This window comes from Jaculus jaculus, chromosome 15 (genome assembly GCF_020740685.1).
Source record: "Jaculus jaculus isolate mJacJac1 chromosome 15, mJacJac1.mat.Y.cur, whole genome shotgun sequence".
Lineage (NCBI taxonomy): Eukaryota > Metazoa > Chordata > Mammalia > Rodentia > Dipodidae > Jaculus > Jaculus jaculus.
In genome coordinates, this window is record NC_059116.1 from 32,803,532 (window position 1) to 32,831,080 (window position 27,549).

The 27,549-nt window shown below is 40.8% G+C and overlaps 1 protein-coding gene across 2 annotated transcripts in view; it reads right to left on the minus strand.

Annotated features, from left to right (window-relative positions):
• Nucleotides 1-27,549, minus strand: part of B4galt6 (beta-1,4-galactosyltransferase 6) — a 92,522-nt gene that overhangs the window by 18,992 nt on the left and 45,981 nt on the right. For both annotated transcript variants that reach the window (XM_045135068.1, XM_004654853.3), the window contains 2 exons: nucleotides 23,340-23,464; nucleotides 9,380-9,496 (listed from right to left, as the gene is read on the minus strand). In XM_045135068.1, the coding sequence (XP_044991003.1) occupies nucleotides 9,380-9,496; nucleotides 23,340-23,464 (242 nt within the window). The remainder of the gene's footprint in view (nucleotides 1-9,379; nucleotides 9,497-23,339; nucleotides 23,465-27,549) is intronic.

The window sequence follows — 27,549 nt, forward strand, 5'->3', positions numbered from 1 at the left end:
AAACATGTTATATATCTTTAGCCATCAGAAATGCAAATTAAAAGTACTTTCAGAGTCCATCTCACTCTCATAAGAATAGCTATTATCAAGAAAACAAATATCAATAAATATTGATGAGGGCATGAAGAAAGAAGAATCCTTCTGCATTGTTGGTAAGAAACCAGCTCTACCACTCCTTGGCATATGGAACTCCACTCACTACCTTGAAGACACTTGCTCATCCATGTTTACTGACGTTCCTTTCACAATAGCTGGGAAATGGAACCAACCTAGATCCCTTTCAACTGATGAGTGGATAACGAAGATGTGATACATTTATACAATGGAGTTCTATTCAGCGGTAAACAAAAATTAAATTGTGAAATTTGCATGAAACTTGATAGATCTGGAAAGGATTATACTAAGTGATGTAACCCAGACCCAGAAAGTCAAATGCTGTACGTTCTCTCCAAAAATGTTTAGATTTGTATGTGAGTTGGAGTAAAGGTCAATAGTAGAGACCAGGAAGCTAGAAAGGGGCCATAAAGGAGTAAGGAGAGGTGAGGACGAAAGGGAAGGGTACTGTATATATGAACGTAGTGTCAGATTACTGGGGATGGAATGGTCTAAGAGATAGAGTGATGGCAGAATGGGAGGGCGGTTAATCAAAATGTAAGATGTTATGAATGAGCCATATGAACGCCTACTTCTTTGCTAGCCAATAATGCATATTCTTTTAAAAAGGTAGTGCATAGGCAGAAGTATCCTATGGACATGTACCCAGAAGCCATGGATTGTAATTAGAAAAAGTTCAGTGCCAGGGGTGGGAAAATTTCCAGTAACTTGTTGGCCAGAGAGGTTCCTTGATGCCCCCCAGAACATTACAGGCCATTGTCAAGGCTCTTGGTTACCCACTGAAACTAGATGGTAAGACCCTATTGCTGAAGACCCCCTCATGGCTGGGCTGAAGATCACTGAGAAATCAGGCTAGAACTGAACTAGAAACCTCTTCCCTATTGACTAGCTGTCAGAAAGAGCTATGCTGCATGTAGCCCTGTGGGAGATAGAAGTCATTAGTGGCATTAAACCTCAGTGAACCCTGCAAGCCTTAAGGCTAGCCATCTAGGCTAAATGTGCTAGCTGATGCAATAGTGGCATGTCTGCTATGGAGAAAACCAAGTGCTTTCTATTTGGACTTGAGGCCTGTTCCATGGAAGGGAATATATGACAGGTCCTGAAAACCTAGTCAAAAGCCTATGGCTTGGAACATCATGGGCTCGAGGGGAGTAATGCCTACTGTTGTCTGGCTAAATGCGTAGACTGTGCTCACCAAATTTCCCTCTAAGTACTTTTTTATGTTTATACCCATATATTAATGCTACTCTCCTTTTTGGTTAAAGAAGCTTCTCTTTTAGGATGGTGGTGACCACTGAAGTGACTCAAAAGTCATCACAGTGTTAAGAAATGACAGTGGAGTGTTGTTCAGTGATGGGGCATCTCTATCACACCCTTCAAGGCTCAGGATCATTGCAGAAGAGTTGGCAGAAAGAATATAAGAGCCAAAGGATGGGTAGGGCTGCTTACAATGCAACAGTCCAGACACAAAATGGCCTTGAAATTCATGACCTCACAGTGCCTGACACTACCTGTATAAGACCTTCATAATAGGAGGAAAAGATGATGCATCAAAATAGAAGAGAAAACGACTAGAGAGAAGAAGGGATTCAATGAAGGGTGGATTTGAGAGGGGAATAACAGGAATAGGGGTGAGAATTAATATGGTTTACTTTCTATACCTATGGAAGCTGTCAATAAAAAGTTTAAAAATAAAAATTAAAAAAGAAATGATGACTGGGTGTGGTGGCACATGCCTTTAATCCCAGCACTCAGGAGGCAGAAGTAGGAGGATTGCCGTGATTTCGAGGCCATCCTGAGACTACATAGTGAGTTCCAGGTCAGCCTGGGCTAGAGTGAAACCCTACTTCAAAAAACCAAAATAAAAAATAGAAAGAAAGAAAGAAATGAAAGAGCTTGTACAGTATCTATACATAACAAATGAAATGAATTGGGTTTGCTTTGCCATGACTTACTCATTAATTTACTTTCCTCCTGGTGATATATAGCTCTAAGTCTCACAGATTCACAGCTCGTCTGGGATGGAGCTTGGCCATCATATGATTGTTTCTGAGTGATGATGGGGTTTATGACCTTTTCAGTTCACTGGATGCATATTTGCTTACTAAGCTGGGAGTCTACTTTGCAAGGGCTAGTGTTTCACTGCTAATGTCAGGCTCTGAGAGGCTAACAAGTTGTGTGTGTGCGTGCATGCACATGTGTGTCTACAACAGAAACAAGCAAGACTCCTCTACCCAGAAAGATGATATTCAAAATGAAAAACTATAAAAATAGGAGAAAGAATGCTTATTATGTACCACTGTTCTTTTTTAAGGATTACTGTCTGTTGCAGTCAGGTTCACATTGCTGGCAGAAAATGCCCAACCAAGAGAAGCTTGTGGGAAAAAAGGGTTTATGTTGGCTTATACACTCGAGGGGAAGCTCCATTATAGCAGAAGAAAACGATGGCATGAGCAGAGGGTGGACATCACCTCCTGACCAACCTAAGGTGGACAACAGCAACAGGAAAGTGTGCCAAACACTGTCAAGAGGAAGCTAGCTATAACATCCATAATCCCACCCCCAAATAATGCACTGCCTCCAGGAGGTGTTAATTCCCAAATCTCCTTCAGCTGGGGAACCTAGCATTCAGAACACCTAAGTTTATGGAGGACACCTGAACCAAACCACCACATTCTACCCCTGGCCCCCATAAACTGATAACCACACATGATGTAAAATGCAATGCATTTATCCAACTTTAAAAATCTCCATAGTTATTAATCAATCCTAATGATATTCAAACATCTCCATAGTCCAACTGAGCTGTAATACCAAAAAAAAAAAAAAACCAGCCGGGCGTGGTGGTGCACGCCTTTAATCCCAGCACTTGGGAGGCAGAGGTAAGAGGATCACCAAGAGTTCAAGGCCACCCTGAGACTACATAGTGAATTCCAAGGTCAGCCTGAGCCAGAGCGAGACCCTACCTCGAAAAACCAAAAAAAAAAAAAAAGAACCATAATGGCAGGGCTGGGAAAATGGCTTAGTGGTTAACGCATTTGCCTGTGAAGCCTAAGGACACTGGTTCAGTTCCCCAGGACCCACATAAGCCAGATGCACAAGGGGGAAGCATGCATCTGGAGTTTGTTTACAGTGGCCGAAGGCTCTGGTTTTCCCATTCTCTCTTTCTCTCTGCCCTCCCCCCAACAAATAAATAAAATATATTTTTTAAAACCATAATGGCACAGAATAGACATTCACACTGCAAAAGATGACACTGGGGCTGGCGGAATGGCTTAGTGGTGAAGGAGCTTGTCTGTGAAACCTAAGGACCCAGGTTCGATTCCCCAGGACCCACGTAAGCTGGACGCACTTGGTGGCACATGCGTCTGGAGTTTGTTTGCAGTGGCTAGTGCCCTGTCTCTCTCTCAAATAAATAAAGTATTTAAAAAAAAAAAAGATGACACTGGACATGGCAAAGAAACATTCAACCAATACAAGATTTAAACAGGGCAAAGATAAAACTCTGTAGCTCCAAGTCCAACAACTCTAGTCAGTCACAAGTCTCCGAGTCTGATAAAATTCTAACCAGTGACAAATTTCTGGAATTCCAATACTACCCTTCTAGCTAAGCTAGTCACAGTCCTGGAAAATTTCATCCAGTGCCAGCAGCTCTCCTTGGCAGCCATCCCATAGTCCTGGCATCTCCAATAAGTCCCACTGCAACCCTTGGTACATCCTCATGGCTCCATCAGGTCTCCATGCAGCTAATTCAACAAGCCTGCTTCACAGTGCCCATGGCCATTTCCAAAATACAAAACTGTGTTGCAAATTCAACGACCCTCTCCTGCATTTGTTATACTCCATAACACCAGTGGGCTGCCGATTTTCTAATTTGGGGGGAATAAGATAGACTTTGAAGAACAGGAATTCCCTCAGCCTTCAGATCCTTTCAAAACAGTTTCCTGTTGTTCCAATGCAAATCAGCTGACCTAATCTCAAAGGTTATAATCTCTCATATAATTGCAGCTGAACAGGCAGAAGTTTCTGGCCAAAGATTTCATTTCTGTTCCATATCCGTCTGCTCATACCAGTCAATTTCTACACAATGCAACCTTGAAAAAGTTCTCAGGATACAGGCATAACAGCAAGCCTCTCACACAAACTCCTTTTACCCCAGTCCAGGCAAAGCTCTTTCTCACCCTCACAAGCCAAACCTCATAGTCTGTAGTTCTTACTGCATTCAGGTCTTTCAACTCTGACCAGAATAGTCCATCAAGCTGTATCTATAGCACTGCAAGGTGTCTCTTGGGCCAAGATTTAAATATTCATCTACATTCCTCTCAAAAATCAACTCCAAGGGCTGGAGAGATGGCTTAGCAGTTAAGGAGCTCATGTGCAAAGCTAAAGGAACCAGGTTCAACTCCCCAGGACCCACATAAGCCAGATGCACAAGGGGGCATATACATCTGGAGTTGTTCGTAGTGGGTGGAGGCCCTGGTGTGCCCATTCTCTCTGTCTCTCTCTCTCCCTACCTATTTCTGTATATATCTCTCTCCCAAATAAATAAATAAAAATAAAATATTTTTGTTTGTTTGTTTTAATTTTTTGAGGCAGGGTCTCACTCTAGCTCAGGCTGACCTGGAATTCACTGTGCAGTCTCAGGGTGGCCTCAAACTCATGGCGATCCTCCTATTTCCACCTCCCAAATGCTGGGATTAAAGGCATGTGTCACCACACCCAACTAAAATAAAAATATTTTTTTGCTTGTTTGTTTTTTGGTTTTTTGAGGTAGGGTCTCACTGTAGCCCAGGCTGACCTGGAATTCACTATGGAGTCTCAGGGTGGCCTCAAACTCATGGCAATCCTCCTACCTCTGCCTCCCCAGTGCTGGGATTAAAGGTGTGTGCCACCATGCCCAGCTAAATAAAATATTTTTTTAAAAAATCAGCTTGAAAAAAAGATAGTCTCTTCAACAAGTGGTGCTGGGAAAATTGGATATCTATATGTGGAAGGATGAAAATAGATCCTTGACTTTCTCCATGCACAAGAATCAAGTCCAAATGGATAGGGACCTTAATATCAGACCTGAAACTCTGAAACTGCTAGAGGAAAAAATAGGAGAAATCCTTCAATATATTGGCATAGGCAAAGACTTTCTGAATATAACCTCAATTGCTCAGGAAATAAAACCACAATAGGATCTCATGAGATTACAAAGCTTTTGTACAGCAAATGACACTGTAAATAGAGCAAAGAAACAACCTACAGAATGAGAGAAAAACCTTTGCCAGCTATACATCTGACAGGATTAATATCCAGAATATACAAAGAACTCAAAAAACAAAATAATAATAAATTGATCAACCCAATTAATAAATGGGCTATGGAACTAAATAGAAAGTTCTCAAAGGAAGAAATACAGATGGCATATAAACATCTTAAAAAGTGTCCTTAGCCATCAGGGAAATGCAAATTAAAACTACTTTAAAATTCCATCTCACTCCTGTCAGAATGGCTACCATCAAGAAAACAAATGACAATAAATGTTGGTGAGGATGCAGAAAAAGAGCAACTCTTCTACACTGTTGGTGGGCATGTAGTCCGGTATAGCCATTGTGGAAATCAGTGTGGAGATTCTTGAGACAGCTAAAAATAGATTTACCATATGATCCAGCTACAGCAATCCAAGGCATATATTCTAATGATTCTTCTCACTACCTTAGAGACACCTGTACAACCATGTTTACTGCTGCTTTATTCACAATAGCTAGGAAATGGAACCAGCCTAGATGTCCCTCAATAGGTGAATGGATAATAAAGATGTGGTACACTCACACAATGGAGTTCTATTCAGTGGTAAAGAAAAATGAAATTATGAAATTTGAAGGGAAATGGATGGATCTGGAAAGGATTATACTAAGTGAGGTAATCCAGGCCTAGAAAGCCAAAGGTCACATGTTCTCTCTCAATGTGTATCCTACCTATAAATGTTTAGACTTGTGTGTGATCTGAACCAAAAATTGGTAGCAGAGGCCAGTAAGCTAGAAAAGGGCTATAAGGGAGGGAGGAGAGGGAAGGACTTAAGGAGATGGTATTGTATATATGTTAGTAGAAGAACAGATTACAGGGAGTGGAATGACCTAAGTGAAGCCAGGGGAAGAGACTGAGTAAGAGAAGAGTGGGGGGAGGGTCAATCAAAATTCAAGATATTCTGAATAAGACATATGAAAGCCTACTTTTTTTGACAATGGCATACCCATAAGCCATATATAGCTACTAGAAAGTTTTCAGTGCCAGGGATGAGATACCTTCCAGTGAGTTGTTGACCAGGGAGGTCCCTGTTGCCTCCAAAACATTACAGGCTATTGCCAAGGCCCTTGGTTTATCACGAGTAAGAGATGGTAAGACCCTATTGCTAAAGACTTCACATACCTGGGTGGCAAGGTCACTGAGGAATCAAGCTGGAGAAGGCTGCACTTCATGCAGCCCTATGGGAGACAGAAGACACCAGTGGTGAAAACAATGGACACTGTAAGCCTCAAGTTTGGCAAAACAGGCCAAATGACCGAATAGGTACAATAGTGGCATGTCTGCTCTGGGAGAAACCAACCACTCTCTAATTGGACTAGAGGCCCATCCTATGGGAGGAAATACATACCTAATCAAAAGCCTATAGCAGGGGAGGTCATGAGCCTTAGGGGTAAAAACCTTGCTCTTGTCTGGAGAAATGCATATATTATTCTCACCAAACTGGCCTGAAAACACTACACTTAATGTTCATATTCATATATTTAATGCTACTCCCACTTTTGGTTAGAGAAGCTTCTCTTTTCAGATGGTGGTGACCACTGGGATGACCCAAAAGGCAACACAGTGCTCAGAAGAAGTGACAGAGGGGTGTCCAGCACTAAAACATCTCTATATCACCCTCCAAGGCTCAGGGTCCTTTGTAAAAGAGGTGGCAGAAAGAATGTAAGAGCCAAATGAAGGGTACCACTCCTTACAACGCAACCGTCCAGACAGAAATTGGCCTCAATGTCCATGACCATACAGCGCCTAGCAATACCTTCACAAGACCCTCATAATAGGAGAAAAAGATGATGACACCAAAATGAAAGAGAGACTAACAGAGAGAGGGAAGGGATATGATGGAGAGTTGAGTTGTGAAGGGGAAAGTTGGGGAGGGGAGGGAATTATCATGGTTTATTGTTTGTAAGCATAGAAGCTGTCAATTAAAAAATAATTTTTTTAATCAGTTCCAAAAGGCCAAAAGCCACACAGCCTGGTTTCTAGCAGCAATGACCCCACTTCTCTGTACTAACTTTATTGTTGCAGTCAGGTTCACATTGCTGGTACAAAATATCCAACCAAGAGCAGCTTGTGGGATAAAAGGTTTATTTTGATTTACAGACTCAAGGGGAAGCTCCATGATGGCAGGGGAAACCAATGGCATGAGCAGAGGGTGGACATCACCTCCTGGGCAACATCAGATAGACAACAGCAAGGGGAGAGTATGGCAACAACAGGCAAGGGGAAACTGACTATAATACCTATAATCCTGCCCCCAACAATACACTGCCTCTAGGAGGTGATAATTCCCAAATTGCCATCAGCTGGGGATCCAGCACTCAGAAGACCTAAACTCATGGGGGACACCTGGATCAAACCACCACAACTATCTGACTCTGGATACCGTAGATTTCCTAATTTTTCTTTTTGTTTCTTTGTTTCATTTTCTTTTGTGGCAGGGTCTCACTCTAGCCTAGGCTGACCTTGAACTCATCATATTTCTCCTACGTCAGCCTCCTGAAAGCTGGAATTAAAGGTGGGAGCCACCACACCAAGCTAACCTAATAAATTTGGTATAATACTAACTTTCAGGACTGGCCAGCAACCACTCTAGAGTACAACAAAATCCTCAAATAAGAATAATCAATGCTTCACTATTAAAAAAAAAAAAAAAAAAAAAAAACAGTAACAAAGATAATCTATGTTTTTACTTTCTGGACTTAAATTCAGGGGTCAGAAACTGAAATGTTCTTTCAAAATGTGAATGTCTCTGAGGCCATTCTGCACATATAGGTTTAGATATAATTTTGAATAAGACTTGAGTGGTGTTCTAGTGTACACCAGAGCCCAGACAGCTGTACGTGATTAAATGCTCTGAATGTCTAATATCACAAAATAAGCAATTTCTCAGTTAAAGTGAAGCTTCACAGAGATTTTCAAGACAAAAATATAAATATAATGAAAGTATATAGTAGAATATATTACAAGTCAAATATGTCACATTGTAGGTAGGATAAACATAGTTATAGATTTATTTAGAATCACAGTTTGAGCCAGGCAATCAATCTCAGCACTCAGGAGGCAGAGGTAGGAGAACTGTCATATGCTAGATGCCAGCCTGGGACTACAGAATGAGTTCCAGATCAGCCTGGGCTAGAGTGAGACCCAACCTCAAAAAAAAAAAAAAAGGCTGGAGAGATGGCTTAGCAGTTAAGGTGTTTGCCTGCAAAGCCAAAGGATGTACGTTCGATTCCCCAGGACCCACATAAGCCAGATGTACAAGGGGATGTATGTGTCTGAAGTTTGTTTGCAGTGACTGGAGGCCCTGGCGCACCCATTGTCTCTCTCTCTCTCTCTCTCTGCCTCTTTCTCTCTCTCTCAAATAAATAAATAAAAATAAAGTAAATAAAAATCATTTTAAAAAAATCAAGCATAATGGCTGTGCAATTCATGTGACCAAATTATAATAATAAAAATTATATAAGGAAAAATACAGATTCAATCCAGAATATAATTTTATTCAACTCTAAATCCTAGATGTGTGTTACATGATTAATCTTATCTACACATTTTAAATATTTTATTTTTATTTATTTATTTGAGATGGAGAAAGAGAGAGAAAATAGGCTCTCCAGCCACTATAAACATACTCCAGATGCATGTGTCACCTTGTTCAACTGGCTTATATAGGTGCTGGGGAATTGAACCTGGGTCCTTTGGCTTTGCAGGCAAGCACTTTAACCGCTAAGCCATCTCTCCAGTCCCAGCTACACATTTTTGTTGTTGATTTTTTAAGGCAGGTTTTCTCACTCTAGTCCAGGGTGATATGGAACTCACTCTATAGTTCCAAGCTAACCTGTGAACTCACCACAATTTCCCACCTCAGCCTCCTAAATCTTGGGATTAAAGGCACAAACCATTGTACCCAGCTTTAGCTGAACATTTTTAATCACATTCTAGAGTACTTAGTGAACATTTGAAAAATTATTCCCACCTGCTCAATGACGTAAAAGGCAAACTCCAGCCTCTGTTTCTGGAGCATGGGGATCAGATGCAGGAAGAAAATTGGGAGATGTTCATGGCGATTGCGGAAGGGGATGAGAACTGCCACCTGCAGAAGCAAACAGGCACACGCGTGAGTCACACAGGGGCACCGCCTGGGACGAACATGAACACCAGCCTCAGTGCAGGGCGGCTCCCAGGTGCTGGCTGCTTAGAGCGTGAGCACGTCTGAGCTCATCAGAAAAGATAAAAGAAAAAATACATCTGTGGGAATGGTTTCTTAGTACATCAACCTTTCTTCTAACATGAAAAACAAGGAGAATATGGATGAGAACTGTTTAGTCAGTTCCACCACACTGGGCTAAACACCCAAACCAGGCACAGTTTAGGGGAGAAAGGGACTTATTTCAAGCATACAGATCCAAGGGACTTTTATCCTGGTGGAAGAAGCTACTTCCACACATCCAAGCAGAGAGAAACAGCCAGACAGACAGCAAAACACCAAAAGCAGCAAACACTAAACGAGCAGCGAGAAGGGACCAAGGCAGAGCTCAGAGTGCTTTTGCATACTTTTGGGCTGAAAACCAGATCTACCTCCAAACACACCTTAGGGCTGGATTCCAGGATCTGCCCCCAAGTGGTACCTCCTCCAGCCAGGCCACTGGAGACCCAAATTACAAGCCCCTGAGTCTGTGAGGGAGGAACATAGCTCAGTGTTTGCCCAGAATGTGCAATGTCCTGGGTTTAAGCCACACCAAAAAAGAAAAAATAAAAATAACCAAAAAACTGGAAATTAACACTGAAAAGCACCATCTCTGTAGGATGTGTTCACAACACAGGAAATCTCTCTGTAATTCAGATTTTTGACCTTGACAAACATAACATGTTTTATAAGATATGTTGAGCTAAATTGACTTAACTGTAACTGTTAACTTCTTAATAAAATTTCAAATTAATGCATTGAGTTTTTTATACGTCACAAAAAAATCATTAGATTTCTCAAGCTAAATAACAGAATTCTATCTAAAATATTTCTATGTCACTCTATATTGTGTATTTTTAAATACAACCTGAAACTACATGAGAACCTTAAACCTAGAATTTATAAACACTTTACCTAGACTAAATATATTTTACCACCAAATGAATAAATATAAATAATTGAGAATGCATAAGTTCTGGGTCTAATCATGCTGTGTAAAGATGGGCCATGACAGTAAATATTGTCAAAACAGAGAAACAGTAATGTGGGAGCTAGGGCGTAGCTGAAAGGTAGGACACATTCTTAGCATGTGAAGGGTCTGAACACAATGCCCAACACATACAAACCATGTGACATTTAGCCATGTATCTTACAGTATGATAATCCCAAATGGGACGAATTCTAAGCTACTGGAGTTTTACTTTAAAAAGAACATGATTAGATTTAGCGAGGTTGAAGGCATGTAGCTGAGAAAAGCTGCTCCTTATTTTCCTTTAGTGCTGACAGGGTTGGTAAAACAGTTGGTAAAATGGCTGCCATGAGGCTAATGCTTTCATGCTTACATCAGCGATTCCATGTTTGGAAAGTGGAAGGAAGTGGTGATTGTGACATCCTGGAGATCCCACACCTACATGACTTTTACCGGAAGGTATCTCTTAGCTATGGATCTTGAGGACCTCAATGCTAGTAATCCAATTTCCAGAATCCCCTTCTTATCCCCAGGCCATGGGTAACAAAGGTGCTGAAAATCCCTGCTACCGACTTGATGTGGGCTTCAGTATGACTGACACAGTCAAGGAATCCCTGCATGAATAATATAGCGGCCAAATCAGCTCATAGGCACCTAGGTTAAGTCAATACAGGAGACTCCTAAGAAAAGTAAAGGGAGAGAAAGAAACTGCATGGTGAGTATACACCTCTACCACTTCCCTTACCTGAATTCTATTGGAGCAATAAACTGTAATATAATAAGGGCCATGTTTGCCCTTCCTGGTTTTGCCCTTAGCCACAATATGGCCACCATACAAATGGACTGTAAAAGCAATTAAAGCAAGTTATAGATGCTTAATGAAAGAAGCTATCAAATGGCTACAGAGTCCATTTTAAAGGCAGTCCATATTAATTAAATATGATTCAGCTAGCTGACAAGTTGAACAGATGAGGATAAGCAGAGACCAAGACATAATCCTTAACATAGCACATCTATCAAATACTGATAGCTTGTTTTATTATTTATTTGAGCAGAAAACTGAGAATGCTATAAGAGAAACAATTACCAATGTTGTAGCACATTAAAATATGCTCAACTGACATTTTACCAGTAAATGAGTGTTTGAATCACGATGAGATATTTTCAGAGGTAATGAAGATATGCCTAAGGCAAAATAAAGCTAAATAGTATCCTTAAAAATAGATGTACCCTCTGTAGCCATGGACCATACTCCTAATAGCTTATAATTTATTGTTAAGAAAGAGATCTCATTGTGCTGCGATCATTTATTTAGCAGCTTTAATTCCAGAATGTTCTTCCTTCTGTGTGCACTGATTTGCTGTGAGTGCCACTTTTCTTTTGACATGGCCAGGGGAAATGGAGAAAATTATCTTTGGAAAGAGCAAAACTTTATCTTCCCTAAGTCTTCCTAAGCACCTCTTCTTCAAGCAAAAGTGTCCCATTCAGTAACATCCCACTTTAAAACTGCTAATCTTGGGCTGGAAAGATGGCTTAGCGGTTAAGCGCTAGCCTGTGAAGCCTAAGGACCCCGGTTCGAGGCTCGGTTCCCCAGGTCCCACGTTAGCCAGATGCACAAGGGGGCGCACACGTCTGGAGTTCTTTTGCAGAGGCTGGAAGCCCTGGCGCGCCCATTCTCTCTCTCTCCCTCTATCTGTCTTTCTCTCTGTGTCTGTCGCTCTCAAATAAATAAATAAAAATTTAAAAAAAAAGAATATGGCAAAGCTGATGCAAGATGGCTTTATAAAACTGCTAATCTTACTGAATTTATACACCTTTATCCTTGCTTTTTTCATCCTGAACGCATTTCAAACAGAAACATCAAAAAATGTTTACCACATAAACTCACCATGCCACGTCTTTTTGTTCTCTTTTTATACTTCAAACACAGTGCCAGCCACAGATCCTTAAGTGACACGGCTTTGGGTCTGGTTAATTTAAAGCCTAGCTCTCTGTCTGTTAGTGAACCAGACTGAAGCAAAGAAGCTACCAAACTTTCATTTTCCTGGGCTATCTTCACCTCCATCCTCCTCTTCCCCATTTCTAGTACCTGCACAATTTTCAAACTGCAGGCATGTGATTAAAAAAAAAAAAAATGCAGGTTCCTGGTCCTTCCCGCCATAGGAGTCATGTCTGAGGACTCAGGCAAGGAATCTGCATGCTGTATGGGTGTGCATACCTGTGCACATGTAAGGCATGTTTGTGCACGTACGTGTGCTTTCACACGCCATGTGAAGGCAAGAGGACAACCTCAGATGCCATCCTTCATGAACACTGTCCACTTCCTTGGAGACAGGGGCTTTCAGTGGCCCGGAGCTCTCCAGTGAAGCTAGACTGACTGGCCAGCGAAGCCCAGGGATCCTCCTGCCTCTGTCTCCCCAAAGCTGAGCTCACAGGCGGGTGCCACCACATGTAGCACAATTCTGTGGCTTATGGGGACTGAACGCTTTATTTGCTAAGCTATCTCCCCAGCCAAGAAACTGCATTTTCACCTAACACCTCCGATAGTCTGAAGCAGTTGGCTAAAATCCATCTCTGAAGGACTGTGGACAGAAGAGACCTGCAAGCCTCTGCGTAAGGCAGCAGCATCAAGCAGCTGTCTGCAGGGGTCAGGCCAGTTGTTCCAGCCCTCACCTGAGCCCTCAGCACAAAGCCAGTGCCACAGGGAACGATCTGAGAAGCATCTCTGTCCTTCCCCTCAACCTCTCCTTTGGAGATGAGCTACCTAACCTGTTTGGAAATCTTCCTCTCAGATGAACAAGGAAAAAGGAAGCTGGCATCTTTAATTCTGGATGATGGCAGTTCGAATTAAATGACTATCAGCTAACTTGGTTCTTATTTCAAAAGAGAGGGAACATACCTCCAATCAAGCTGACAACATATTTTATTGATAACTTTATATATGCATTTACTTTGATCGTAATCCCCTTCCATTTCCCTCTTTTTTTTTTTTAGGTCCTCATTCTTTTTTTATTTTATTTTATTTTATTTTTTATTTTATTTTTTTTAATTTTTATTAACATTTTCCATGATTATAAAATATATCCCATGGTAATTCCCTCCCTCCCCACCCCCACACTTTCCCATTTGAAATTCCATGCTCCATCATATTACCTCCCCATTACAATCATTGTAATTACATATATACAATATCAACCTAGTAAGTATCCTCCTCCCTTCCTTTCTCCACCCTTTATGTCTCCTTTTCAACTTACTGGCCTCTGCTACTAAGTATTTTCATTCTCACGCAGAAGCCCAGTCATCTGTAGCTAGGATCCACATATGAGAGAGAACATGTGGCGCTTGGCTTTCTGGGCCTGGGTTACCTGACTTAGTATAATCCTTTCCAGGTCCATCCATTTTTCTGCAAATTTCATAACTTCATTTTTCTTTACCGCTGAGTAGAACTCCATTGTATAAATGTGTCACATCTTCATTATCCACTCATCTGTTGAGGGACATCTAGGCTGGTTCCATTTCCCAGCTATTATAAATTGAGCAGCAATAAACATGGTTGAGCATGTACTTCTAAGAAATCAGATGAGTCCTTAGGATATACGCCTAGGAGTGCTATAGCTGGGTCATATGGTAGATCAATCTCTAGCTGTTTTAGGAACCTCCACACTGTTTTCCACAATGGCTGGACCACATTGCATTCCCACCAGCAGTGTAGAAGGGTTCCTTTTTTTCCACATCCCCGCCAACATTTATGATCATTTGTTTTCATGATGGTGGCCAATCTGACAGGAGTGAGATGGAATCTCAATGTAGTTTTAATCTGCATTTCCCTGATGACTAGTGACGTAGGACATTTTTTTAGATGCTTATATGCCATTCGTATTTCTTCCTTTGAGAACTCTCTATTTAGCTCCATAGACCATTTTTTGATTGGCTTGTTTGATTCCTTATTATTTAACTTTTTGAGTTCTTTGTATATCCTAGATATTAATCCTCTATCAGATATATAGCTGGTGAAGATTTTTTCCCATTCTGTAGGTTGCCTCTTTGCTTTTTTCACTGTGTCCTTTGCGGTGCAAAATCTTTGTAATTTCATTAGGTCCCAGTGGTTAATCTGTGGTTTTATTGCCTGAGCAATTGGGGTTGTATTCAGAAAGTCTTTGCCAAGACCAATATGTTGAAGGGTTTCCCCTACTTTTTCCTCTAGCAGTTTCAAAGTTTCTGGTCTGATGTTAAGGTCTTTAATCCATTTGGACTTAATTCTTGTGCATGGCGAGAGAGAAAAATCTATTTTCATCCTTCTTCAGATATTTATCCAATTTTCAAAACACCATTTGCTGAAGAGGCTGTCTCTTCTCCAATGAGTATTTTTGGCATTTTTATCGAATATCAGGTGGCTATAGCTACTTGGGCTTACATCTGGGTCCTCTATTCTGTTCCACTGATCTACATGTCTGTTTTTGTGCCAGTACCATGCTGTTTTTGTTACTATGGCTCTGTAGTATAGGTTAAAATCAGGTATGGTGATACCACCAGCCTCTTTTTTGTTGCTCAGTATTATTTTAGATATTCGAGTTTTTTTGTGATTCCAAATGAATTTTTGGATTGTTTTTTCTATTTCCATGAAGAAAGCCTTTGGAATTTTGATAGGGATTGCATTAAATGTGTAGATTGCTTTAGGTAAGATTGCCATTTTCACAATATTGATTCTTCCAATCCAGGAACAAGGGATGTTTCTCCACTTTCTAGTATCTTCTGCAATTTCTCGCTTGAGTGTTTTAAAGTTCTCATTGTATAGATTCTTTACTTCCTTGGTTAGGTTTATTCCAAGGTATTTTTTTTTTTTTGATGCAATTGTGAATGGGAGTGATTCTCTGATTTCATCCTCTGTGTGTTTGTTGTTAGCATATATGAAGGCTACTGATTTCTATGTATTTATTTTGTATCCTGCTACATTGCTGTAGGTTTTGATCAGCTCTAACAGCTTGCTAGTAGAGTCTTTAGGGTCCTTAATGTATAGAATCATGTCATCTGCAAATAATGATAACTTGATTTCTTCCTTTCCAAATTGTATCCCTTTTATGTGTGTCTCTTGCCTTATTGCTATGGCTAAGACTTCCAAAACTATATTAAATAGAAGTGGGAACAGTGGACACCCTTATCTTGTTCCTGATTTTAGTGGAAAAGCTTCCAGTTTTTCCCCATTTAGTAATATGTTGGCTGTAGGCTTGTCATAAATAGCCTTTATTATATTTAGATATGTTCCTTCTATTCCCAGTCTCTGTAGGACTTTTATCATGAAGGGATGTTGGATTTTGTCAAATGCTTTCTCTGCATCTAATGAGATGATCATGTGATTTTTGTCCTTCAACCCGTTTATGTAATGTATTACATTTATAGATTTGCATATGTTGACCCATCCCTGCATCTCTGGGACAAAGCCTACTTGGTCAGGGTGAATGATCTTTTTGATATACTCTTGTATTCTGTTTGCCAATATTTTGTTGAGAATTTTTGCATCTATGTTCATGAGGGAGATTGGTCTGTCATTTTCTTTTTTTGTTCTATCTTTGCCTGGTTTTGGTATCAGGGTGATGCTGGCCTCATAGAAGGAGTTTGGTAGAATTCCTTCTTTTTCTATTTCCTGGAAAAGCTTAAGAAGCAATGGTGTTAGCTCTTCCTTAAAAGTCTGGTAAAATTCAGCAGTGAATCCATCCGGGCCTGGGCTTTTTTTAGTTGGGAGATTATTGATAACTGTTCGGATCTCCATGTTTGTTATAGGTCTATTTAAGTGATTAATCTCATTTTGATTTAATTTAGGTAGGTCATATAGATCAAGGAAATCATCCATTTCTTTCAGATTTTCATACTTTGTGGAGTATATGCTTTTATAGTATGTCCCTATGATTTTTTGAATTTCTCTGGAATCTGTTGTGATGTTACCTTGTTCATCTCTGATTTTATTAATTTGTGTCTCTTCTTTCTTTCTTTTGGTCAGATTTGCTAAGGGTTTATCAATCTTGTTTATCCTTTCAAAGAACCAACTCTTTGTTTCATTAATTCTTTGGATTGTTCTTTTTGTTTCTATTTCATTAATTTCTGCCCTAATCTTTATTATTTCTTCCTGTCTACTGATTTTTGGTTTGCCTTGTTCTTCTTTTTCCAAGGCTTTAAGGCGAAGCATTAGGTCGTTTACTTGTAACCTTTCTAATTTCTTAATATAGGCACTTAAGGCTATAAATTTACCTCTTAGAACTGCCTTCATTGTGTCCCAGAGATTTTGGTATGTTTTGTTCTCATTATCATTTGACTCTATAAATTTTTTGATTTCCTTTTTGATTTCTTCATTGACCCACTCATCATTTAGTAGTGTATTGTTTAGTTTCCATGATTTTGTGTATGCTCTATAGCCTTTCTTGCTACTGATTTGTAGTTTAATTCCATTGTGGTCAGATAGAATGCAAGGAATTATTTCAATTTTCCTGAATTTGTTAAGATTTGCTTTGTGTCCTAATATATGGTCTATTTTAGAGAATGTTCCATGTGCTGCTGAAAAGAATGTATATTCTGCAGCCTTTGGATGAAATGTCCTATATATATCTGTTAGGTCCATTCCTTCTATGACCTCATTTAGTCCAGATGCCTCTCTGTTTATTCTTTCCCTGGATGACCTGTCAATTGATGAGAGTGGAGTGTTAAAGTCACCCACCAACACTGTGTTTGGTGTTATCTGTGACCTTAGTTCTAATAGTGTTTGTTTGACGAATTTGGGAGCCCCCATGTTAGATGCATATATGTTTAGGATTGTAATGTCCTCCTGTTGGAGTGTGCCCTTAATCAATATGAAGTGACCTTCCTTATCTTTCTTGACTAACGTCGGACTAAAGTCTACCCTGTCTGATATTAGGATAGCAACCCCTGCTTGTTTTCTAGGCCCATTTGCTTGAAACACCGTCTTCCAACCTTTCACCCTAAGATAATGTCTATCCTTTGTAGAAAGGTGAGTTTCTTGGAGACAACAAATTGTAGGATCCTGCTTTTTAACCCAGTCTGCAAATCTATGTCTTTTCATTGGGGCATTGAGACCGTTGATATTAAGAGATATTATTGAAAGGTGTGTATTTATGTTTGCCATTTTTTTTGTGTGTGTGTGTGTTTCTGGTTCTACCTGTGCTCTCTTCTGTTAACTGGTATTTGAGTATAGCTTGTTTTTTCTAGGTTCCTTATATGTGTGCTTTTCCTTTTGTTCAGCATGGAGGATTCTATCAAGTATTTTCTGTAGAGCTGGTTTTGTCTTCAAATACTCCTTTAACCTGCTTTTGTCATGGAATGTCTTTATTTCTCCATCTATTTGAATGGATAACTTTGCAGGATAAAGTAACCTTGGTTGACAGTTGTTATCTTTCAGAACTTGGAATATATCACTCCAAGCCCTTCTGGCTTTAAAAATTTGTGTTGAATAATCTGCTGTAATCCTGATGGGCTTGCTTTTGTAGGTAACTTGATTTTTCTCTCTAACTGCTTTCAATATTTTTTCTTTGGTGTGTGTGTTTGGAAGTTTGATTATAATATGGCGAGGAGAGGTTCTTTCTGGGTTTTGTCTGGCTGGGGTTCTAAAGGCTTCCTGTATCTGTATTGGCACCTCTTTCCCAATTTGGGGGAAATTTTCCTCTATGATTTTGTTGAAGATGCCTACTATGCCTCTGGAGTGGAGTTCTTCTCCTTCTACTATGCCCTGAATTCTTATATTGGATCTTTTCATAGTGTCCCGAATATCTTGAAATTCCCACTCATACTTTTCTATAAGTTTGTCTTTCTCTGTGTTGGACTGCATTAGGTCTGCCACCTGGTCTTCTAGCTTAGATATTCTGTCCTCTCCCTCATCCATCCTACTGGTGAGATTTTCTACAGAGTTTTTAATTTCATTAACTGTGTTCTTCATTGCTAGTAATTCTGACTGGTTTTTCTTTATTATTTCTATTTCCCTATTTATGTCTTGTATTGCCTTCTTTATTTCATTAAATTGGTGTCCTGCTTCTTCTTTGATTCCTTTGATTTCCTCTTTGATTTCCTCTTTGATTTCTTCTTTGATTGTTTTCATGTGTTCTTTGACCTCTTTGAACATATTTATAATTATTCTTTTGAACTCTTTCTCAGGCATTTCCTCTAACTCTTTCTCACTGGAGGACATTTCTGATGCATTAATACTTTTAGGTGGATTTATATCGTCTTGCTTTTTAGTGTTTCTTGTGTTATAATGTATATATTTTTGCATCTTGGATTAAGTTAATGCTTGGATTTTCTAGCTAGCTGTGTATTCTTAGCTGTATCAATTGATTTGATGTAATATATTTTCAGGGTAGGACCTTAAGGTATTAGGTGTGGCTCTTAAGACTCTCAGAGTATCTACAAAGATGTTCTTAGGGGTTGAGTTTCCCTGCTATAGGAGTATTCAAGTAGGCTGAGTGGAATAAAATACAGGTAGATTCTAAAATTTAACTAAACACTGTACACATTCAATCAAAAACAGCCCCGAGTATGTATGCAAGAGTAGTTATTATAATGACCAGATCCTCTATCAACAAAGAGGTTTAGATTTCTGGTCTGTTGAGGGATCCAAGTCAGCTTGTGACCAAGTGAGACCCTTCCCTGGTGCAATCCCAGTTACCTTGGGTGATTTTGGTCTCAGTCAAGTTGCTGCCTGGGTCGTCGGGCTGCTGTTCTGATTTCTGGAGCTGGGCACTTGCTTTTCCTACGGGGCAAACTGAGCCACTGCTGCTGCCTCTGCTGCTGCTGTAGCTGCCACTGCTGGAGCCACCACTGCTGCTGAAGCTGCTGCTGCTGTGTCCACTGCCGCTGCTCCTCCTGAAGCTGCTGCTGCGGGATCTGCCGCTGCTGCCGCTCCTGGTACCGGTGCTGGAGCCGCTGATGTTGCTCCCGAACTCTGCTCCTGCTTGGGTCCCGCTGTCAGCCCAAGTTGGCGTGGCCGGTTCCCGGGCCGCTGCTCTGTTCGCTGGAGCTGGGTTCAGGCGGTGGGGGAGGGGAGGGAGCCGCGGCTGCTCTGGTTGTCTCGCTGTTCCACGTGTTCTTCTACCTTGCGGTCTGCTCCTCTGTTGCTCGCTGCCGCTCTCCCCTCACGTTTCCCGAGTTGTGGAGAGCGCAGTGTGAGGGGAAAATCCCGCACCTAGCTTTTCCAGCGGCTCAAGCCGAGTCTGGCGGTTTTCTGCTGTGCCGCGGCCGTGGCGGTTGGCCGAGCTGCCAGAGCCGCTTTTCCCGCCTGTGCGGGCTCTGGATGCTCTAGAACTCTTCTACTTCTCCGCTGCCGCTTTAATTTCCTATACACCTCACTTTTTAGTAAAAGTGTGTATTTTGCTGAGTTTTTTTGGTCTTTTTCCCCCCTAGGGTGCTTTGTCGTGGTACCTACGCCGCCATCTTAACCGGAAGTTAGCTCCATTTCCCTCTTTTGGCCCCTAACTCCTGTCTCCCTTCCACTGAAACACTTCCTATCCAGGCAGGGAGGGATGGGGAGAAATTAGTAAATTAATCATGGCTAGTATGGGTCGTCTCTGAAGGACATCCAACTGGACCATGTTATGAGAAGATTTGTAAAGGCTGAGTATAAACACTGCCTGAAAGCACCTAAGAACAAAAGCTAATTTTTGAACCTAAAGTAACTCATTATTCCCAGTAACTCCTTTCTTTCTTTTTTTTTTTAATTTTTTATTTATTTATTTGAGAGCGACAGACACAGAGAGAAAGACAGATAGAGGGAGAGAGAGAGAATGGGCGCGCCAGGGCTTCCAGCCTCTGCAAACGAACTCCAGACGTGTGCGCCCCCTTGTGCATCTGGCTAACGTGGGACCTGGGGAACCGAGCCTCGAACCGGGGTCCTTAGGCTTCACAGGCAAGCGCTTAACCGCTAAGCCATCTCTCCAGCCCAGTAACTCCTTTCAATAGTGCTATCTCTAAGGTCATGTGCAGCAGATAGTCACTAATACTTCTAATTAGAAATGACGTATGTGGTACAGGTATCTCCCAGAAAATGAGAAGAAAACACACCATAAAACTGAAGAGTCAATGGCTATAGTCCACAAAAGAAAGTTAAAAATAAGCCTTCTGATCCCAAGTTATTCTATTAGTACAATGCACAAACTGTGTCTCCTCATTCCCTGTCATTATCGGTCTCCACAACACTGATGGCATTGATAACTGTTTTGTCTTCTGTTATCATTCAACAGACACACTCATCACTCAACAAATATAAAACACAGCTCAGTCGGTAAAGCGCTTCCCGCACAAACATGTGGACTTACGTTCCAATCTACAGCCCTCCCCTAATACCAGGCATGATGATGCACACCTGTTACCCCAGGATGGGGAGGCAGAGACAGGGGTTCCAGAGGACCTGCTGGCTATCTAGTCTAGCTAAATTAGTGAGCTATGGGCTCAATGAAAGACCCTGCCTCAAAAATAAGGAGAAAAGTGAGAAAGATGCCCCAAATCAACTTCACACATGAACCCACACACACATGAATATACATGCAGGCACACCACATACACATAAACAGAAGCAATAATTTATTGTTTACCTGTTTAGGACATTTTTGAAAGTACACTATTTTGTAGAGATTTTTATATATAGACATAAATGCAAGAAGACTCAATCAGGAAATATGAAAAGATTCATTTTTTAGATAAATCTTATCTGAAAAACAGCATAACACAATTATAAAATATTTGTGCTAAGATTTCTCCAGAAATCCATTTAAGCAGCTTTATAACTAGTTTGAGGCAATGAGAATACTAAACATCAATTTCACCACTTATAATAAGGCTCTAAAGGCATTTATTAGCCTTATAAGGTCAATTCAGCAGAATTATGGGTGCTGCTCCCCTGACACAGAGAACTATTATTTGCATTAGAAATGCAGGTATAAATCAAATGCAGCCCTGAACAGAACAAGTTCAAGGTCAAAGATGTCAGAGGACCTTGACCATGAGTTTAACAGCATGTAATCCTGCTCCCTACAAAGTTTTTTTTTTTTTTTGTATCATTATAAAAATATTTTAGAAGAATACTAACATCTTTTAAAAGAACTGTTTCCAGATTAAAGTTCCGTCATAATCCTTTAGGATATAAAATCTGACTTAATCATACTTCTAGCTTCCATTTGAAATACAGAGCATTATTTCCAACTCAAATTTTCATTTATTAATCAGTTTTATAATATTGGGAGCAACTCAGTTTTAATCATTTTTTTTTCCAATTTTTACGGAACAAGAGTTCTGTACTTCTGCAGTTTTCCCAACAAATGTTCAATTCTGACACATGGAAAGGCTGTGCATTTGCCTTCTGAAACCCAGGCAAAGAGCCCCAAAGCTTCACTTTAGGTCTGGCTATGACTTTTCAGCAGCCTCAGTAGAGTTACTGACTGGGAAACAGAGCTTGGCAAACCCAGTATCTGCCCCAGCTAAAAACCAGGACATGAACAGCCTCCCTTTGAGTTTCACAGTCCTATAGACTGCAAAGGCCACACAGGTGTCAATAGTCGTTAGAGACACCTGCACGAAGCAGAAGGTGCATCATCTGACTCCCAAACAGAATAGCAAGAGAAAAAAAGAAAAGTGACTGGGCCTATTATCTCATGCCTCTAATCCCAGAATTCAGAAGGCCAAAGGAGGAGGATCACCGTGAATTCAAAAATAGCCTGAGCTACAGAAGGTTCCAGATTAGGCCAGAATAAGATTTTAGTTTTAAAAATAAGAAGAGAAAATAAAAGGAAAGTAAAGAAATTTGTTTTTGAAGCTATACTTGTCATGTTTTTCTTTTTTTAATTTTTTTTTTGAGACAGAGAGAGCGTGAGAATGGGCGTGCCAGGGCCTCTAGCCACTGCAAATGACACCAGATGCATGCACCACCTTGTACATCTGGCTTACATGGGACTTGGAGAATCAAGCCTGTATCCTTGGACTATGCAGGCAAGTGCCTTAACCACTAAGCCATCTCTCCAACCCCCCTTGTCATGTTTTTCTTAACAGGAACTCCATAAGACTAACACATGCGTACATTCTGATTATGCACAGGTACATCTTCAGTCTTCATACATAACATGACCAAACAGACTAATCACATTGAAATTGTGCATAATTACACATCAAATGCAAAAATTTTGATGCCTTAAATTTATAAAGACTTTAAAGGCTCAGTGGGTAAAGGCCTTGCTTCATGTTTTATAGAACCTATGGGGTTTGTTGTTGTTGTTGTTTGCTTTGTTTTAATTTAGTTTTGGTTTAGGTTTTTGGGGTTTTTTTGGTTTTTTGAGGTAGGGTCTCACTCCAGCTCAGGCTGACCTGGAATTCACTATCACTATGGAGTCTCAGGGTAGCCTCGAACTCATGGTGATCCTCCTACTTCTACCTCCCGAGTGCTGGGATTAAGGCATGCGCCACCATGCTCGGCTTTGTTTTGTATTTTACAGAGCCAAGCATGGTGGTCAATGCTTGTAATCTCAGGGCTGAAGATGCAGAGACAAGCAGGTCACTGGGGCTCACTGACCAGCCACCTAGCCTACTTGGTGGCTCCAGGCCAGTGAAAGAAAGATGGCATTGCTAAGAGGCAACACCGAAAGCTGTCCACTGGCTTCATACGCATGCATGCACACTGGCATACACAAACATGCACACACACAAGACGTAAAAGTATTTCACTCTATATTTTGAGTCAAGCACCTCCCCCACCCCAAATACTTAGTAATAGGTTGAATTATGGGCAAAAGTGCCTACCTTCCATCTGGGCTTACAGTCTTTGGGCCTCCAGTGACCACCGGGCTCAATCTCTAAGTCTTTGGAGAAGAGCTGATGAACTTCATCAAAACTGACCTCACTCACATTGACATCGAAGAATCCCCCTGAGAGTTAAAAACATGAAGGGCTGTGTCAGTGCTTTTTGTCTTAAAGCTTAAATGAAGGACAAACATCAGTGAACAGTGAGATGTTATAACTTGGTTACAGGACAATACGGTTTATTCCTGTTGTCACATTATTATTAATAGCACCTCCTTTCACATTTAGATGATAATTTATAGGGTCACTCTACTACATTTGGAAAATCAGCCAAACAAAATCAAGTCCCTCAACCTTTTGCTCTTGAGTAATATACTGGATATTCAAAATTATTAGGAAAATAGTACATGACATTCAAACATAGCACATACTTAACAACTACTTGAATATATCAAGACAATTTTTATATTTTATTTATTTATTTAGAGGGGGAATAGGCAGATAGAGGGAGAGGGCATGGGTGTACCAGGGCCTCCAGCTACTGCAAACGAACTCCAGAAGCATTAGCCACCATGGACACCTGGCTTACATGGGTCCTGGGGAATAGAACCTGGGTCCTTAGGCTTCACAGGCAAGTGCTTTAATTGCCAAGCCATCCCTCTAGCTCCTCAAAACTATTTTTAACTTCAACTCTTTAAACATAGGGGACACACAGGTGCAGTGCATAAGACTGAAATGAGTTGTCAGCAGGGAGCCAAATCCTAGAATCTACTGGGGAATCACTTAACCTTTCTCTTTCTCAGCTTCATCACCCATAGGAGTGTAATAATGCCTTTTTCTCAAGGTAGCTGTATCCATTACATGAAACAGCCCAGCCTGTGTATCAGTAGGGGCCACAGCCACAGATGCAACTGACATCAAATTGGGCATATTTGGGAGAAAAAGAATTGCATCTAAACTGATCATACACAGATATTTTTTTCATTATCATTTCATAAACAATATCATAAGAAGACTTATACAGTATTTACATTATATGAGGTGTTATAACAAAACAAGGGACAATTTAAAGATAGGAGGAAATACACAGGTTATATGCAAATCCCACACCATTTTCTGAAGGGACTTGGACATCCTTGGACTGTGGCACTCTGGGTAAGGGTGGCCTTGAAGTCAATCCTCCACAGACCGAGAGAGGATGTGCTGTCTGTGGGAAGAACACGGTATGGCAGCGGGCACTAGACACACTCAGTAGACATTAGCTGCCATTACTATTACTTACTAATCCTTCTCTCTTTTTCTTTCCCTCCCTCCCTCTCTTCCTTCTTCCCTTCTTCTCTCTGCTAGGGATTAAAACCAAGGCTCTACACAAAATAAACATGTGCTCTACTGGGAAATGATAGAAAGACAGGAAAAGTTAAGGGGCCATAGGAAGGGACAGAAGCCCCTCACTCTAAGAATTAGTTTGTACTTCCAGGCTGAGAGCCAAGAAATTTCAATACAAATGATGAAATCAAAATTGCTTGCAAAGATAGTACTTACTTTCCTATAGATATCTCACACAAGGACGATAGAAACAACAAACTGTGCTCACTAGGACCAGGAAGTTTTGTGGCCTTAAGTGCAACTCTGTTAACGCTCCTCCTTCATCCCCAAATCTAAACACTGTACCTCATATTACCTTGTAATTTAATTTACTATTATTAATTACCTTATAATTTCACTTTAAAAGCCCAATTCTTTAAGATAAATAAGCAAACCAGTTCATATATTTTAACTTAATTTTTTTAAACTTTATTTTATTTTTAAACCTTGTTGTCAATTACATCCTTTAAGCACTGCAAATCAGGAAGCCAGAGAATATTGCATTATAATTATTATTGCCATTATAAAAACACCTAAGGGAGACCTGTCCTCCTAAGAAGCCCTTCCCGGTGTCTTCCTGTGTACTGTCTTCTTTCCAGGGTCTGTACCTAAATACTCAGAAAACTTACTAACTTTGCTTCACTCAAACTCAGCCTGAAATTCTTTCCTGTGGTATAGTAAGTATCTGGCTTGACCAAAGTTGAATTCTCTAAGTGGGAAAGGAAGTCTTCAGGCAGTGCTTGGTTGCACATTGACACCATTACTACTGAACTAATTCCCTAGCTACTGATGGGTTTGGCTTGGTTTGGCTTTTTATTTCTTTGAGATGTAAACAAGGTTTCATTATGTAGTAGCTCAAGCTAAGCACTGAACTCCAATGGATTTGCTGGTATTTCTTGCTGGGCTGGATTGGACCTAGGGCCTCATACCTGCTAGGCAATTGCTCTACCACAGAGTTATATTGCCATCCACCACTATTCCTTTGGGTTCACTTTATATATATAATTTCTATTTATTTATTTGAGAGAGAGAAAGAGGCAGAGAGAGAGAGAGAGAGAGGGAGAGAGAGAGAGAGAGAAATGGGTACACCAGGGCCTCCAGCCACTGTTAAAGAACTCCAGACGCACAGACCACCTTGTGCATCTGGCTTACGTGGGTCCTGGGGAATCAAACCTGGATCCTTTGGCTTTGCAGGCAAGCACCTTAATCAGTAAACCATCTCTCCAGCTCATGGTTTTACTTTTTATTGTGAGACAGTGCCTTGTTGTCAAGTTAACTGATCTGGCTTTGAAGTCATAGTCATCCTTTCTGTCTTCCAAGTAGCTGGGATTATAGGGGTATGTGCCAGGCCTGGCTCTGACTTCAAATTCTCAATTCTCCTGTCTCAGTATGTTTGTGCTAGGATTACAGGCACATACCACCATACCTAACTCTTTGAGATTTCTTTCTTGTTTTGTCATATATGTGTATATACATGAGCATAATTGTTTCTATGTATGTGCTTGTATGTGAATACACAATGTGTGCATGCAGACGTGCATGCATATGGAGGCCAGAGACTGATGATGTCAAGTATCTTCCTCAATCACCCTCCACCTTGTTCTTGGATATAGGGTCTTTCACTGAAGTGAGAGCTCACTGAATGGCTAATCAGGCTAGTCAGCAAATTGTAAGGGATTCTCCTATCTCTGACTCCCCAGCATTGGAATTACAGGGACATACTGCAACATCCGGCATTTACATGGGTTCTGGGGATCCAAACTTAGGGCCTCAAGCTTGTGTGGCAAGCTCTTTACCCACAGAGCCATCCTCCCCAGCCTCTTGATGGTTCTTAAGAGAGGACATTTGAAACTCCAAGTCAAGACATTTATTTGGAGTGCCTACCATGTATTAGTCCACTTGGTATATAAAGCAGAAAAGTCAGAGATTTCTAAAATATCCTTGGTCTGATGGGCACTCATTTTCCAAATTAACATATATGCTACCAGAAGTGCTTTTACTGGTAGTACTTCTAATGCATACCAAGGAGGTGGGAATAAATTTTGACTTCCCTTAATCTAGTCAGAGCCCAGATTAGGGGCTGATATGCTTCTATCTTGGCTGGAGCATTAAAACAGCCGCACGGTCGCATCCTTCAAAGCAACGCCGCCTGCCGCCCTCCTCCGTGCACTGAGGGCTGGCGGATGTCAGCGGCTAACCTAGTAAGGTCCAAACGGATACACCCTGCTCAGAACACCCTCCTGCCACGCTCCTCCTCCGGTTTAACCTCCTTACGCTGCTAAAATGTTTACTACAGCGCTTGAGCTTTCCCACAAGTTCTCCGAGCCTCTCACGACTTCACACAGGAAACTTCACTTGGCTCCTCTGCACACAGCCCTTTTTGTCCTTCTAGTCTACATTCTGCCAGATCTGAACGATGGCCTCTTTTCCCAGTCTACTTCATCTGATTAAACAGGAAAGTCAGAGCTGCACCGAGCACTCACACATGCTATCAAGAAAAATTTTTGCATACGAATGATTATGTTTTCTTGAGTGAGCTAGAGAACAAAAAATGTCATTTTCTACTGTCACTCTTCTACTGAGAAACGTACAGTCCTTTATAGCCCTATCCCTACCCTTTCAAGTGGCAAAAGATACAAACCAGCTAATCTTATAAAAGTCAAATTTGCCTAAGGCAGTGAGAAATCTATAAGCTTTGAGAGAAAGGTAAGGCAAACGTAAGACTGATTAGCCAACATTAAGTATAAAGTACCATGACTCAGCTGACAAAAGCACAATCTAGCACTGTAATCAAGCGAAACTCACACAAATAAAGATGATGCACTTAACAGCATGCATGATTGCT